Source organism: Fukomys damarensis, unplaced genomic scaffold (genome assembly GCF_012274545.1).
Source record: "Fukomys damarensis isolate Sample0158 unplaced genomic scaffold, DMR_v1.0_HiC HiC_scaffold_23, whole genome shotgun sequence".
NCBI lineage: Eukaryota > Metazoa > Chordata > Mammalia > Rodentia > Bathyergidae > Fukomys > Fukomys damarensis.
This window is the reverse complement of record NW_022900935.1, coordinates 4996313-5012769: the sequence shown is the minus strand read 5'-3', so window position 1 is coordinate 5012769 and position 16457 is coordinate 4996313. Positions and strand designations below refer to the sequence as shown.

The following is a 16457-nucleotide window of genomic DNA, read 5'->3' as shown; positions in this document are numbered from 1 at the left end:
TGGCTTCCATCTGTCAGGGCCCAGGTTAAGTGGCCCTCCTCCCCGTGACACACAAGAACTCTCATGGCAAGGCACACACGGGGTACGCACTCGTCTGTGTACGTCCCCCTCTGAGCATAGGGCTGTCCCCGGCCGTATGGTGTCCCTGCCTTCCTTCCAAAGACACCCAGCCTAATGTGCTGTGACGTTTGCCTCCTCTGCCTCACCACTGGTCGTCAGGCAGAGCCTTGGGCTGGCTGTGTAGGAGCACGAGTGGGGCGCCGCCTCCCTTCCCTGTGCCAGCAGAGCCACTTCCGGTGAGACCCACGCAACGACCTCGGGCCAGGGCTGCCCTGAACCTCGTGCTCCCTCCCAGGACTGAGTAACCAGTGGACACGGGGCTGGGGGCCATTCAGCCCCATGGGAGGAATATCTGAGATGGCAGTGGGGAGGAGCGAAACTCCGCTGAGCAAGTCACTCCCTGAGGTGGGGCCTGCTGCAGCAACCACGGCGGCCGCCACATCCTGAAGAGTAGAATAAGCATGGTTCTGGGATGTCGGGGCAGGGACGCTATCCTAGGGTCTGCATGCACAAAATTAAATTGCTAGATAAATTTAGTTTACTTCCAACCCATTAAAATTCTACCTCCTGGCTGTAAGTGGTGGCGCACACCTGTAATCCCAGCACTCTGGGAGGCTGAGGCGAGATAATGGCAAGTTAAAGCCCAGCCTGGGCAACTGAGCAACTTAGCAAGACTCTGTCTCAAAAATAAAGACTGAAAAAAGGGCTGGGGATGTACCTCGGTGCAGAGGCCCTAGGCTCAATCCCCACTACTGCAAAAAATTAGAAGAAAAAGTTAACACTTCCCTACCGATGAAGACACCTCCCCTGCCCCACAGAACAGTGGTATTAGGAGGGAAGCCTCTCACTGTAAAGCCTGCTGCACATGGACCGAGTGCTTTCTGTCGAGTCTCCTGTGAGTGATCTGGCCACCAGCCCGGACCTGACGGGGACAGGGGAGAGGGAGGGTTCTGTCCTGCTCCGAGGCTGGCTCCTCCACGCTGTCACAAACATGAGCTCCCCCATCTGGACCTGGACAGTGGGCCACCAGGTTGCCCGGGAGCAGGAGCCTCCTGCCTCCACCTGTCCCAGCACAATGCTGGTGACTTTCAATATGACTGTCCTCTAGCAAAATAAACAAGATACTGATCTCTGTGATGAGGCAAGCTTGGAGTTTCATGTCTTGAGACTTGCACAATATTGAGAAAAACAAGTTTATTTGTGTGGTGGCTAAGAGCATCCAACAAAAGCATGGGAGGCAGGAAGAAGCAACACACACACACACACACGCACACGCACACATGCACATGCAGAAGATAAGGGCGGCAGAGCGCTTGCTTTCCATGTGTGAGGCCCCAGGTTCCATTCCCCAGCAATGCCCAAAAAAATACAGGGACTCCTCTACTGAAAATGTGGGCTAAGTACTAACAACTCACAGGTGTTCATTTAAAATCAGGCCAAAAGTACACAGATCTCACACAACAATGCCCAGTACAGGAGGTGGGCCTGTGGTCAGGATCAGGACACTGTGCCTTGTCCCATCCCTGCCCCAGATTCACCATGTCACCATGGGCCAGTTACCCTCACCAAGCCTCAGCCTTCCGAGCCGTAAGAAAGAGAAAGCCCCAGCAGTGCAGGGACTCGAGCCCAGCTGGCCCAGGAGAGATTACAGAGTTCAGGCCCTGCCCCGGGTGGGACCCAGAGGGGCTTTGCCCCATGCTACCCCACCCCATGCTCCAGGGAGCAGATGCTGTCCTGCTCTTCTGTGACTATGACCTCTTTGCAAGCAACTTGCAATTTCTTATTCTTAGAGGGTCCAGAGGCCCCAGAGGTTATGTGAGGAAAAGCCAAAGGACTTTTATGGCTCCCAGAAGAAAGCAGTAACAGAAAGTGAAGGAGGAAGGGGAAAAAATGAAATAAATTAATTTATCCTTTAATTATAGGAGAAAAGTCTTCTCTTGTAGTCCATATAAGCATCTAACAGCTTCTAAAGGTAAAAGTTACTTTTTTCCTTAGATGTAAATCCCAGGAGGAGAGAAGCATTTTAGCATGGCAGTCCGAGGCACCCCGCTGTACTGATCAGATGCCCTTGTCATGTGTCTTTGCAATCATCAGACTAGTCACCCTGATTTACATCCAGTATGATGATAGCCACACTGTCCAGCCAAAGGAACCATTAGAAAGAAATGCAAATCTTTAGAACATATATAGCCTTAGCATAACCTCAAATCTTTTTGAGTGTTTGGGTTTTTGGGGCTTTTGTTTTTGTTTTCTTTGAAACAGGGTCTTGCTATGTAGTTCAGCCTGGCCTCAAACTCACTCAGCTTCTCCAGCGCCGGGATTACAAGTGTGTGTTACCACCCCCAGTTTATAATCTAGGATTTTAGAGACTCAAAGTCTGAAAACTAAACTGGACATGGTGTCATGTGTCTGTAATCCCAGCTGCTTGAAGCTTGAAGTACAAGAATGGTGGGTTCTAGACTAGCCTGGGGAACTTTTCTGTTTTAAGAAAGAAAAAAGTTTGAACCAGGCGTGGCGGCCCACACCTGTAATCCCAGCACTAGGGAGGCTGAGGCAGGAGGATCCCTGCAAGTTTGAGACCAGCCTGGGATACACAGTGAGTTCCAGAGCAGTCTAAACTACGTAGCGAGACCCTGTCTCAAAAAACCCAAAAATTATAGTTTATTCACACCAGAGCAGATTCTTTTTTTTTTTTTTTTTTTTTGGTACCAGGGATCAAATTCAGGTCCTTGCACTTGTGAGGCAGGCACCAGAACCACTGAGCTAAATCCTCAGCCCGCATAATCTCTAATCAATAGTACATAAGATCCTAACAATATAACTGACAATGTGAAATAGGAAGAAAGAGGCTAAAGGTTTCGGGAAAGTGGGAAGGGTAGGAGAAAGCTAATAAGGGAAAAGAAAAAAATATGAGAAAATGAAAAAATGGAAATGAAGTGTTTGTAAAGGGGGAGAGGAGGAGGGGTGAAGGGAGGGCAGGGACGAGGGGGGAAAATGAGAACCAACACCTGTCAGGTAGAGGTACAAGATCCCAAAGATGAATGTAACTGTACTGTATCCCTAAAATGTGCCAATAAACTCAATGAGGAAAAAAAGAAAAGGGGCCGAGGATGTAGCTCAGCGTGGAAGCGCTGTGTTCAATCCTCGGTACAAGAAAAATAAAAATAAATAAATAGAAAATCTGAAAATGAGTCTAACCTTTCCCTGCCTCTTGCTCCCTTTAAATGGTCCCCTGGATACTTCGGGTATTTAAACTCCTGGCCAGCAGCAGCAGGAGCTGGAGTAAGGGAACCTCGCCGCCACTCCGCTGCCTCTGCGACACAGCTTGAGGTGTGAGGCGGAGGAAACTCGCTTTTCCTCAAGTGAGGCTGCCCATGCACCCCAAGGGCCACGGGAAAGGACCGGGGATTACGTGAGGGCCGTGACTCTCCCTGTCACCGCCACCACCGCATGCTTGCGTGCACTCCGGATTCTCTCGGTTTCTGGCCGGCGGCGCCTCTGCTGACAGAAGCAGCGACCTTCACTTCTGCAGGGGCAGAGCTCAGCCATGGCGAGTACAGTGGGCTCGGGGGGGCCCGCGCCTTCCCCGACCCCCAGGCCCCTGCTTCCCCCGCACAGCCTCACCCTGCACAGCTCGACTCCCGTTTCTGAAAGCTCTGGGCCCGCTCAACACTCTTCTCTTCCTAAAACTCCCCCAACCCTCGGTTTTCGCGGTTCCGTTCATATTCCTTTCTGACCAGACCTCCTCCCTCTCCCTCCGCGCCTTCTGCTTGCGGGGGGCCCTGGATGACACCGTTCCGCGCAGCCTTCTACGAAAGTGGCAAGCAAGGGGCTGAAGACCCAGCAGTGGAGAACACGCACTCGGCCTTGGGTTCCATCTCCGGCACCAAAACAGAAATCAAATTGGCAAGGCGAAGTGCCAAGGGATCCGTACTTCACTCCTGGCCTTGTTTCCCATTCCTTATCTCTCTCACCCTCTCCCTATTCCCGATTCTGGCCCCAGCGCCATTCCAGCCGCACGCCCTGGGTTCACCCTTCCACAAGCTGTTGTGCATCACTCTTCCCCAGAGCTGTGACCTTCGACCGTTACCTCTGTGCTGTTATCATTATTCTCCTGCCTGTACTGCATGCGGATGCACCTAATGTTCCTCATCCCCTCACACCTCAGAGTCTAACACTGAAGTCACTTTTACTTTTATCATATTTACTTCACTTCAGAAAGGCGTGAAGAAGCCAAATGAGGTGGTGTGCACCTGTCGTCCACAAACGAGAGGCTGAGGCAGGAAGATTACTGGAGTGCCAGAGTTTGAGGTCAGCCCGGACAACTCAGTGATTGAGGCCCTGTTTCAAAAAAGAAATGGGGGTGGCTTTTGTGCGTGAGTTTGCACGGTAGCCAGCACTGTTTCTTAGAAGTGGTGTGTACTTTCACTTTTGCTTCTAACCATTTTTTCTCTTTGTTTGGCCCAAGTTTGTTCCGCTGAGCTTTTTTCTCCCATACCCATTTACCCCACACTTTTCAATTAAACTTTTTGGCACCATCAAATTAAAAAAAAAAAAAATGGGGGGTGAGAAAAAGAAACAAGCTTTAATATGTACCTGTACTCACTCCCCAAGATGACTAAACTGCATGTACTCCAAGGATGTATTAATACAATTTTAAAAGTTAAAAAAATAGAAAAAGAAAAAAAAAGGTATGTTTCTCAGTATGAAGATCCTGGGATCGATCCCCACTGCCAAAAAGAAAGAGGGAGGGAGGGAGAAAAGGAGAGCACCTTCAAGGGGCTGGGGATTTAGCTGAGTGGCAGCACACCTGCCTTCCAAGTGCAAGGTCCTGAGTTCGATCTCAGTACCAGGAAAAAAATTTCTAGCCATCTGAATAGAAAGAGAGCCAAGTACCATGGCATATACCTATAATCTCAGCTACTCAGGAAGCTGAGGCAGGAGAGTGTGTTCCAGGTCAGCCTGGGTAATTGAACAAAACCTTGCCGTTTTTGCGTTCATTGTTTTATTTTGGCTTGGTTTGATTGTTTGCTTTTGTTTTGTTTTGGTTTGGTTTTTGAGACAGGGTCTCACTATGTAGTTGAGGCTGAACTTGAACTCACTATGTGGCACAGGCTAGCCTCAAACTCACAGCAATCTTCCTGCCTCAGCTCCCAACTACAGGGTTATAGGGCCAGGGATTTAGCTCAGTGGTTCGGTGTCCTGCTTGCAAGCACAAGGACCCCAGTTCAATCCCCGGTACCAAAAAACACACACACACACACAAAAAAAAACAACTACAGGATTATAGACATGCACCACCACACCTAAAACAGTTTTCTGTTGCTGTTGTTTTGAGACAGGGTCACACTATGTAGCTCAGGCTGTGCTTAAAGTCATTATGTGACCCAGGCTGGCCTCAAACTCATGGGCGTCTTCTTGCTTCATCCTCCCAGCTGCTAAGATCACAAGCGTGCACTATCCTACTAAGACCTTGTCTTTAAATTTAAAAAAAAACAACCAGCCAAATAAATAAAATAGGCTGGGGTGGAGCTCAGTGGTAAAGCTACTTACTACTTGCCTAGCAGCAAGTGGGAAACCCTGGGTTCATACCCCAGTGCAGGGAAGGAAGGGGAGAAAAAATTCACTGACCGGGCTTCAAGCAATTAGAAGAGTTTTTTGGAAGACTAGAGACCCTCAGAAAGGAACAAAGGAAGGGTAGACAGTGAGGAAAGACACCGGCGCTGGGAATAATGCACCCAGTCACACAGACACCAGGACAAAGTCGAGACAGACCCTGCTGGCTTGTTATTTGCTCTAGATTTCGCGCTTGATAATGCCTGAGTGCAGGTCATAAGCCCTACCATGGCTCACATGGTTCAAAGACAGCATCTTGACTTTAAAGCATCTGTTGTGGGAGGCAGAGCCTCACCTCCCACTAAAGTTCACACGCACACGGAATGTGTCCTGAGCCTTTCTCCTCAGAACCCATACGAGGTCTCCAGAGCCCGAGAAGCTCCTGGCAAGCTTCTAAACCCCCCCTCTCTGGATGCTTAGCGTCTACATTTAGATCGTCCGTTCCTCTCCTTCCAGCCACATTCCAGATGTGGTCAGCTTCCGGGAATTCTGATCGGCACTTTTCAAGGACTTTAATGTTTATTCCTCCTTTCCTTGCCCACTGTCACCACCTTCATTTAGATTCCTACCTCCGTCTCACCACACTCATAAAACCAGGGTTCTCCATGTAATTGTGGTTTATGGTGTGAAGCCTTTGGGCCTCCTAAGGTCTTGTCCCTGTCCCAACAATAAGAGACTAGTAAGGAGGGTAAGATTTACATAAAAACTATGGTGCATCTGCATGCAACGAGCAAACAAGGAAAGGTGCAACCGGCAGGCTACAGGAGCCAGACACATTACTCCACCTGCAGGGACCACTGACTTCAGAAAGATGTAGCAATTGAACTGGGCTTCCCAGGAGGGATTGGGTGTGTAACATCTGAGGATAAACAAGAAAGAAGCCAAGGCAGATGGTGCAGGATAGCAAAGGCAGGGAGGGGTGTAGGCTCATCTGAACACTGCTGAGTGGCTGCGTCTTACCAGAGAAGGTTTCAGCTTTAGTGTACAATGTTAGATGTGCAGATTCTGGGCTCCACTTCAGAGTCTGAAAGTCTGGAGTTTGATCTAACGAGCATTCCAGATCATGTTGAGACAAAGGGTTCCCAGGCCATACACGGACTGGAGAGAATGGAGAGAAAATTTAAGAAGATCCAGGCAGAAGGCAGATGAGAATCAAATCATGCAAGGCCTTAAATGTCAGCTATGGAGCCTTTATTCTGCTAGTTAATTGAAAGTGTTCTTAGCATTTAAATGATAAGATCATTTAACAGGTAAATGATAAGATCAGAACTGTACTTTGAGTCTGTTGGCAAAGAATTGTAAGATACAAAGACCAGTGAGATAGTATTTATAAGGAATTAAATGAGAGAAGGGCTGGGTGTGGTGGCGCACACCTGTAATCCCAGCACTCGGGAGGCTGAGGCAAGAGGATCTGTGAGTTTGAGACCAACCTGGGCTACATAGTGAGTTCCAGGTCAGTCTCAACTACATAGTTTAGACCCTGTCTCAAAAAAAAAAAAAAAAAAAAAAATCAAATGCGATAGAGGGAGTTGGAACAAAAAGATAAGTAAAAGCTGGATGTGGTAGAGCACATCTGTAATCCCAGCACCTTGGGCAGCTGAGGCAGGAGGATCCCAAGTTTGAACCCTGCCTCTGCAATTTAGAGACTTAGCAAGATCCTGTCTCAAACTAAAACATAAATTTAAAAATGGGCTGGGGAATTAGCTCAGTGCAAAGGCCCTGTCTTCAATCCCTAGCACTACAAAAGAAAAGAAATGCTAGAAAGTTGTCAAGGTTACTCAAGGTGCCCAACTTTAGATAATTAAAAAACGGTTGGAACGACCACAGAAATGAGAAACTTCAGAGGAACAACTGCTTTGGGAGGGACTTGAATACATCTTACAGACATGGTGAATTTCAAGTACCATTCAGGCAGAAGAATAAGCAACAGATACTTAGTAAAAGATTTGTACAGCAGTCTGGGCTGGAGACATAGGGGATTCAGAATCATACAGAAGCTGGGCGTGGTGGCGCATGCCTGTAATCCCAGCATTCAGGAAGCTGAGGCAGGAGGATCTGTGTGAGTTCGAGATCAGTCTGGGCTACATAGTGAGTTCCAGGTCAGTCTCGACTACATAGTGAGACCCTGTCTCAAAACACCAAAAAAAAAAAAAAAAAAAAAAAAGGCTGGGGATTTAGCTCAGTGGTTCTGCCACCTGCCTCACAAGCCCAAGGTCCCAAGTCTGATCTCCCCCCGCTGCAAAAAAAAAGAAAAAAGAAATCCTATAGAACACAGCACAGAGATAGATACTTATACCAGAGAAAACCTAATAAAACTTTAGCTTCACTTGCTTTATCACCAATTTTAGAGGTCACATAGCTAAGCAGTATACTCCCATGCAACCCAGAGGTTTTACAGGGAACACCTCTCACAGACGTTCCTGAAGATAACTGCCTAGGTTGTCTTTCAGAAACCTGGAGTTAGCTCAAACCAGTTGAAACCACTGACCCTTCTGGGCCTGCGCAAGGGTCTGATGGGCGCTGTTTTGATGAAAGAGGGCCAAAAACACCCTTAGGGCGCACTAATGCCTCCATTTTCTAAACATGCATCCTATAGAGAAGTTTGATTAGGCACATACGGATCACTAACTACTTCCCTTTTCTTAATTCCAATCATCTTTCCTCCTGCCTTAGACCACCCGGTTTTTGTTTTGCTGCTGTGACTGTGTGTTGTCGTTTGACCTCTGGGGACTGAACCTAAGGACTTCATACTGAACTACATCCCTAACCCTTTATTTTCTTGAGGCAGGGTCTTGCTAAATCACTAAATTGCCCAGGCTGTGCTCAAACTTTCAATCCTCCTACCTCAGCCTCCCAGAGTGTTGGAATTACAGGTGTGTGCCACCATGCCTGGCTTTTTTTTCAAATTTAATTTAATAGAAAAGGCCGGGGATGCAGCTCAGTGGTAGAGCGCTTGCCTTGAATGTGGTAGACGCTGGGTTCAATCTCCAGTGTCAGAAGAAAGAAAGCGAGGGAGAGGACACTGTCCTTTGACAGCTATCAGTGCACTACTGGTATTAGATGAGGAAACCGAGAGAAGATAGTTAATTTGCATTAAGTCACACAGCAAAGGGCCGATTTGGACCTAGGTTCCTGTACTTCTAACCATGAAATCCGAACTTTTCTTGACTTACAAATTCCTAAAGGCTGGGGCTCCTGCTTTCTCTCGCGCTTCCTTACTACTCTGCTCTCCCCAGCCTTACTAGCCTTTCTGTTGACACCACTGTCAAGGTCATTTCTAAAACCTCCTTTGTATAAACCATGCTCTCGAATTGCAACTGCCCTCCTGGTTTTGGCCTAGTTTCATATCACTCATTTCGGCTCAAATGTAACTTTAGGACATCCCTGATCTTCTAATAAAAGGTTACCAACAGTCACTATGACATCACGCTATTTTAATCAGCTAAAGAACGTTTATACTATTTTCCCAGTTTTTCTCTCTCTCCAGCCTCACCATCAGTTCGGAAAAACACCAGCTCCTGGTCCCTGGTCTGCTCTGGTGCTCGGCTCCTGATGACCCCCCCCCACAATGAGCATGCGCCGAGCCGAGCTGGGGGCGTGTCCGAGCGCGCCGCTTCCCGGAGCTTGTAGTCCGCGACACAGCCCAGGATGACGCCACCGCGCGCCGGACGCTCTGCGTGCCCTTGGCGCGCAGCTTCTTGGAAGTTGTAGTCTACGGCGAGACCCCCGGAAGACTCGGCCTGACGCACCTAATCGCTTAGGGTGAAGATCTCCGATGGCCGGCGTGGCCGTGACTTCTCAGCGAGGAGGTGGCGGCGGCAGACAACCCAGCTAGGCGCCAGCGAGCTGCGGCGGGATCGCGGGCACTGGAAGCGAAGGAATCCGGCGTGGTGGGTCCGGGTTGGCAGAGCGCAGGGAACGCGGGAGTAATCTCCCTCATTTGCATAGTGGCTTCTCTGCCGACATCCATTCCTGCTGCTCCGCGCGCAGAGGGGCCTCTGCAGCCCCATCTTACCCGTGGGCTAAAAGAGCGAAGAATCCATTGGCTGGCTGAAGTTCTCCTCCTAGAAAGTGGCTGAACCTGTCCCAGAGCCCAGGCCTGTCTAGGGGTCCAGTGGCTGCGCTTTGCAGTCTTAGGGCGGCCCTAGACTTTTGCTGGATCAGTCTCAGACTGAAGGCTGAGGGGGGAGGTTGTTAGACCTTTCCCAGGACCCAGCTCCCACTCCCTCACAGTGGTGCCACACTTAATGCCTCACGCAGAGCCTTGGTGAGACTCTTTTGATTGTTTGTTTTGTTTTTTGAGACAGGGTCTCACTATGTAGTTGATGCTGACCTGGAACTCACTATCTAGCCCAGGCTGGTCTCGAACTCACAGCGATCCTCCTGCCTCAGCCTCCCGAGTGCTGGGATTTCAGGTGTGCACCACCACTCCTGGCTTTGACGGGATTCTTCTTTTTTTTTTTTCTTTATATCATAGCTAGAGCCCTTTTTATTTATTTGTTTTTTATTTTTGGATTTTTGAGACTGACCTGGAACTCATTATGTAGCCCAGGCAGCGATCCTCCTGCCTCAGCCTCCAGAGTGCTGGGATTAAAGGCGTGCCCCACCACGCCTGGCTTTGGTGGGATTCTTAATGAGGTTTTAAGGAGAGAATGTACCACCTTCATCTCAGGGTCTGAAAATAAGACATGGATTCACTGTCCATGTGACAGTTACTCACTGTCAAGGCTTGTTGAAAGACAAGGAAAGTGCCCTTGCTAAAGTGAGATTCTGGTGGTCCTTATTTAGCCTATAGTTTAACAAATGAAACAGTTTCAGAGACAGTAAGTAACTGTCCTACAGAGGTGTGGAAAAACCTAGGTTTTCAGTTCCTCTACCTTCAAAACTTGGACATTATAAATTGTACTTTATAGACTTTTTTTTCAGTTATCTAAATGTTTACGTACGTGGCCATTGCACTGTATAGGCCACTCAGTGTGGGCCCTTTGGCAACCTCATCTGGTAACGTGTGTCTTTTGCTCATTCCTGGACCCCAGCTCAGACCCACTGAGTCAGGAACTGGGGATGGGGCTCAGCAGTCTGTGATCTAACAAGCCCTGTAGGTGATTCTAATGCACACTAACCTTTGAATTGGTGTCAACCAATGATTCCCTTTTTTGTTCTTGTTTTGCAGAATTGAGGATTGATCCCAGGGCCTTCACACTGAGCTACATCCCCAGTCTTATTTATTTGCTCTCCAAGAAGGTTGACCTTTTTTAAAATGTTAATTTTTATTACTACATGTTTGTAGTACATAATAATTACATTCACCATGGGGAGTTGGCACATGTACACAAGTCTTAATTTTTACTTCTCCTTTTCTTCCCTCCCCTCGTTTTTTTTTTTTTTTTTTAGGCTGGGTCTTAACTAAATGGTTAAGTTGCCTCTTTGCTCAAGTTTTTGATCCTCCTGCCTCAGCCTCCCAAAGTGCTGGGGCACATCCACCTGATTTCCAATTTTTAACACCTGTCTTAATTAACAGAGGGGGGGGGTCAATTCTGTTTCATTAGGTCTATAGAGAGACCCCGATTTTTTTTCCTTGAGACAGGTTTTTGCTTTGTAAGGCAGGCTGGCCTTGACCTCGTTATGTAGCCCCAGGCTGGCCTCCAACTCGTGACAATCCGCTGCTTCAGCCTCCCAGGTGCCAGGATTACAGGCGTGTGCCACCAGGCCTGGCAAGAACCAAGCCTATGCACTTCTGCCGTGAGGATGCCAGTCCACAGCCCTTGTTATTTCTGTAGCAAAGATGTAAACTACTTTAGGGGAGTGGTTCTCATGGTTGTCCGCACATTAGAATTACCCGGGGAACTGTTAAATTTAGGATACCTGGGCCTCACCCCCCCAACCCAATAAATCAGAATCTTGGAGATCTGGAGGCCAGGTAAAAATTTCCCAAGTTGGCCAGGCATAGTGCCAAATGCCTGTAATCCCAGCACTCGGAAGGCCAAGGTAGGGCGATTGCCTTGAGTTCAGGCCTGGAATACATATCAAGACCCTGTCTTAAAAAAGCAAAACAACCTCACCTCAAGAGGTGGTTCTAATGTACCATGAAGACTCAGAACCACTGGTGTGGGATCTGGGGCTAGGCGGCTATGGATTTGAATCCTAGCACCTCCATTTAGCACTTAGGTGATTTTGGGCAAGTTATAAAAATGATTCGGTCTCTCCTTGCCATATTTTCCCCATCTATAAAAGAGGTGCACATAATCTTTGGCTTGCAAAGTGATCTGAGTAATCTGAGATGCGTGTATGAAACCTGTATCTGCGAAGGCCGGACCTGGGGAGTTGGTCAGGACGGGGAAGGCCGGTGCTGGGGGTTTTGAGAAGCTGGTGAAGGTGAATTGGCAGCGCGGCCCTTCACCAGCTACAGCTCCCGTCGGTGTGCTTCTGCCCACAGCGAGCAGCCGGCCGGCGTGGAAACATGGCAGTGAGCCACTCGGTGAAGGAGCGGACCATCTCCGAGAACAGCCTGATCATCCTGTTGCAGGGCCTCCAGGGCCAGGTGACCACCGTGGACCTCCGGGATGAGAGTGTGGCCCACGGACGCATCGACAACGTCGACGCTTTCATGAACATCCGCCTGGCCCAGGTCACCTACACGGACCGTCGGGGGCACCGGGCTGAGCTGGATGACCTCTTCGTAACGGGCCGAAATGTCCGCTATGTCCACATCCCAGATGACGTGAACATCACTGCTACCATCGAGCAGCAGCTGCAGATCATCCATCGAGTGCGAAACTTCGGCAGCAAGGGCCGAGGCCGGCAGGAGTTTCCCACGAAAAAATATAAGTAAGGCTACATTCTCAGCAAGTTCTAGCACCAACTCAGGTTCCTCCCGTGTTCTGAGCCAACCCTTGCTAACCCTCCCTGCCTGGAACCTGGTATGGCACAGACAGCACTTGCCACAGCTGCCTGTCACGGGTTCCACCCCTCAGCTCGCCACCCTGGGACCCAGAATCCTGTCTGTCTGCCTGTGACCTTGGGGTCGGTGACAATCCCCCTTTTTGATCATTTGTACCCAACTATGATATACTGATTTAGGAAATTTGTCAGGTAGTTTTCAGCTGTCTCCCAGTAAAGGTTATTAAGTATGCTTGGCCTGAGTCACCCCTAACTCCGCGTTTCTCTTGCAGTTCTGTTCATTTTCTCATGAAACCAGACTTGAGTACAAACAAGTCCACCTTGTGCTTTCCCCGCTACATGCTGGGCTTCCTGTTGGTGCCCTATCGTAGGTCTCATGAATTGCCTGCCCCCTCCCGTCTCAGATTCATGTTGAGTTGGTGTGGGGTGTGGCCCAAGCACCAGGACTTACTTTTTTATATATATATTTATTTTTCAGTTTTTACACAGGGTCTCACTAGGTTGCTAAATAGCCCAGGTTGAGCTCAAACTTGTGATCCTCCTGCCTCAGTCTACCAGAGTTCTGAGATTACAGAGGTGTACCACCATACCCTACTACGCCAGGACTGTTAAATTTCCTGGGTGATTTTCATATGTAGGAAAGACAAGAGAACTGTAGTCAGAGAATACTTTAGTGGGGTCAGGTGGAAAGTTGTGTTTCTATTCAGATACCTGTTGAAGAGGCAGTTGATCTCTTTGCTGTTTCCCAAAACACAGAGGTTTGAGCATTCTGGGCCCTCCCCTTGGGGATGGGAATTCAGCCAAAAGCAAGAAACCAGTCCTGGATTCTGAGAGTCTTCTGGCACTCTGGGTTAGAACCCAAATCTTTCTGGTGGTTGCCCTATGGTCTTTCTAAACCCACCACAAACAACCATCTCAGTGACATTTACTGTGTCCTGTGGAGCCAGAGAGTTTATCAGGCACAGAGCACCTGCCAGGTGCAGGACCTTCTGCAGAACTCATGTTGTGGCTGGGTGTGGTGGCAGACGCCTGTAATCCTAGCACTGGGGAGGCTGAGGCAGGAGGATTGCTGAGGATCTTATAGTTAGGCAGGGAAGGAGGTGGCCAGAAGGGACCGAGATAAGATTCAGCTTCAGCAGTGCCTGCCTGAATTTGGAATGAGGCCTCAGACCTTCAGGCACTTCAGTTTTTTGAGATTTGAGAGAAGAGTGTTCATTGACCCTTAACAATCAAGACATTGCATTCATGGCCTAGCTCGGTCTTTGTGGAAGCGTTGTCCTGGGACCGCCTCAGAACCAGCTGGGATGTGTGTAGAAAATGAGCTTTCCTGATTCCCTCTGACTCTAAGCTTCAACCAGATTCTTGGAGCCCGGAATCTGTGTTGTGAACACCCGCATACCATGACTTCTGCGTGCTGTGATGATTCGTTTTGCCTAGAGGTCCTGGAAGCCCCTTCAGCTCTTTGCCTTCAGAGAACAGACAGTCCCAGCAGGGAGAAAACCACTTCCCTGAGTTTCCAGAGCCCTCTGACAGACTTAAGGGAACTGGCTTCACAAGGTATGATAGTTTATCCCTAAAATGTCCCCCAAGCCTTCATGTGCCCACAGGTGGTAGGGCTTTGGGAAGGCGATTGGATCATGGGCACTTATAGCTGGCTTGCTGTTAGCAGGTAGGATCTGGTCAGAAGAGGTGAGTCGATGGGTGTGTGGCCTTGAAGGGTCTCTCTCCTCCCCTCGATCCCTCTGGTTCCCTGCCATGCCATGAGCTCTTTGTCCTCTGCCGTGACACCCTCCCTTGGAGGAACCCAACTATGGGCTGAAACCGCTACAAACTGAGCCAGAATAAACCTTTCCTCCTTAGACATGTGGGTCTCAGATGTTGCGTCTCAGCAACAAGAAAGCAGCTAAGACACAAGGTGACCCCAGGTAAAAGAAACACGTGTTTGTCCATATTCGTAGACTTGAAGGGGGCTCCTGCCAGGGGGGTTGGCCTAGGCGTAGAGGAAAGGTCTGCTCTGAGGTTTGGATGGTGCACCAGGCTCTTCTCCAGCCTCATCAGGGCCAGCGAGGGAAGTCACTTAAGGAACATGGCCCTTCCCCATCCTCCGCCGGACTCTACTAGGCCATCTGTCTTTCTTGGGGAGGAAGGGAACCAGGCCCTGCTGAGGCACACTCCAGTCAAGCATCTGGCCGAGAGCAAAGCTGACTGACTGCAAGCCCCAAGTATAGGGGTCTTTTGTAGTCTGTCCTGGACTGTGGCAAAGGCTATCAAGGGCCCAGGCTGAGGCCCAGAAAGCTCAGTGCCCACCAGCCTATGAGAAGCTAAGAACTCCCTGACTGTACCGGTCTGTCATTTCACAGCATCGAGTGTCCCAAGTGCGCTGGTAACACCTGAAGGAACATCAACATGGACAGGAGCTAAGCACAGGGGTGCATACCCGTGATCCCAGGGTCCTGGGAAGCTGAGACAGGAGGATCACAAGTTCGAACCCAGCCTGAGCACTTAGCAAGACTGATTTAAAATTTTAAAAATATAAGCCAGGTGTGGTGCTGGTGCATACCTGGAATCACAGCACTTGGGAAAATGAGGCAGGAGAATTGCCAGGAGTTTGAGGCAAGCCTGAACTACATAGTGAGACCGTAACAAACAAACAAAAATTAAAAATAAGTAAATAATAAATAAGTGAGACTGGAGATTTAATTCAGTGCACGGGACATGGGTTCATTCCCCAGAGTGGAGGTGGGGGGAAGTAAACAAAGGCTTGCACTTAGGTGTCTGACATTCTAGTAGGGAACACAGATAATAAAACAACAAAGTAAAAATGTGTACAGATGCTGTGGAGGAAAAACAGGGTCCTCTGAGAGAATAATAGAAGTGGTTTCGTTTTTTTTAGAAAGTGGTCTGAGGAAGTGAAATTTAAACTAAGGAGCCTGAAATTTAAAGAACCAGGGGAATCTGGATGTGGTGATGCACACTTGCGATCCCAGGACTCAGGAGGCTGAAGATTGCTGAAAGTTCAAAGCCAGCTTGAACTACAAGAGCCAGGGGAAAGCATAGGAAACTTCCAGTACAAAAGTCCTGAATGGGGAAAGGTTAGGGTTAGGGTGGATGACAGTACCATTGTGACTGCCATAGAGGGGAGAGAGGCAGGTGACATCGACAAATGGGGGCCAGGGCAATGACACATTGTGGGCAAGGAGTGCCGATTATAATTTTCTCTATCTCTCTCTGCCTCCACATCCCCAACCTTGGGCCTGCAAGTGATCAACAGTCCTGGCTCCTGGTTGCAATGTGTGTGTGTGTGTGTGTGTGTGTGTGTGTTTTGAGATGGTCTTGCTATATAGTCCAGGCTGGCCTTGAACTCTCTATGTAGCCCAGGCTCACGTGGAACTCACAGTGATCCTCCTGCCTCAGCCTCCTGAATGCTAGGATCACACGCATGCGCCATCACGCCCAATCTCCTGGTTGTAATTTCTGATATGTAGGAAATAGCACTTGAACTTTAACTTACTTTGGATTCCTGTTTCACCCATCCAGCCAGAGTGGCAGAAACTCAGGGACAATCACTTAACAGTTCCCTGCATCTGCATTTTCCTTAGAATTATGTTTGAATCAGAAGCCATACTGCCTTTCAAGGTGCCAGTGCCTGGGAGGAGCGGGCTGGTCTGATGTGATCATCCAGTCACACTAGCACCCACAGAGATGTCTTCATTTTATTTGGTTTTGATGTTTTGTTTGTTTGTTTGTTTGTTTTGTTTTGTTTTTATTGTCATCAGCTCTCAAAGGTTGCTGCTTCATGAGTTGCCTCTTCCAGACCAAAAGACCCCTCTGGCTGGGTGTGGTGGCGCACGCCTGTAATCCCAGCACTTGGGAGGCTGAGG

The 16457-nt window shown here is 48.9% G+C and overlaps 1 protein-coding gene and 1 long non-coding RNA gene across 3 annotated transcripts; one reads left to right on the top strand and one right to left on the bottom strand.

The window, feature by feature from the left end:
• Window positions 1-6520: 6520 nt before the first annotated feature.
• On the bottom strand, window positions 6521-9301 carry LOC104863434. Its single transcript, XR_780571.2, has 3 exons — window positions 9170-9301; window positions 6637-6774; window positions 6521-6535 (listed from the first exon to the last, which is right to left on the bottom strand). It is a non-coding gene; the product is annotated as an uncharacterized LOC104863434 (long non-coding RNA).
• Window positions 9302-9391: 90 nt separating this feature from the next.
• On the top strand, window positions 9392-12808 carry Lsm10 (LSM10, U7 small nuclear RNA associated). Of its 2 annotated transcripts, none has more exons than XM_010625821.3 (2): window positions 9392-9566; window positions 12113-12808. In XM_010625821.3, exon 2 carries the CDS (start codon window positions 12137-12139, stop codon window positions 12506-12508), a length of 372 nt encoding a protein of 123 aa, XP_010624123.1. In that variant the 5' UTR covers window positions 9392-9566; window positions 12113-12136; the 3' UTR covers window positions 12509-12808. The 2 variants fall into 2 exon arrangements, with proteins under 2 accessions (XP_010624123.1, XP_010624124.1); XM_010625822.3 differs by lacking the exon at window positions 9392-9566 and adding an exon at window positions 10825-10920.
• The last annotated feature ends 3649 nt before the right edge of the window (window positions 12809-16457 follow it).

Bases quoted from the DNA above. Each gene is read 5' to 3' on its own strand.
- Lsm10 (XM_010625821.3), top strand. From the start codon at position 12,137: ATGGCAGTGAGCCACTCGGTGAAGGAGCGGACCATCTCCGAGAACAGC.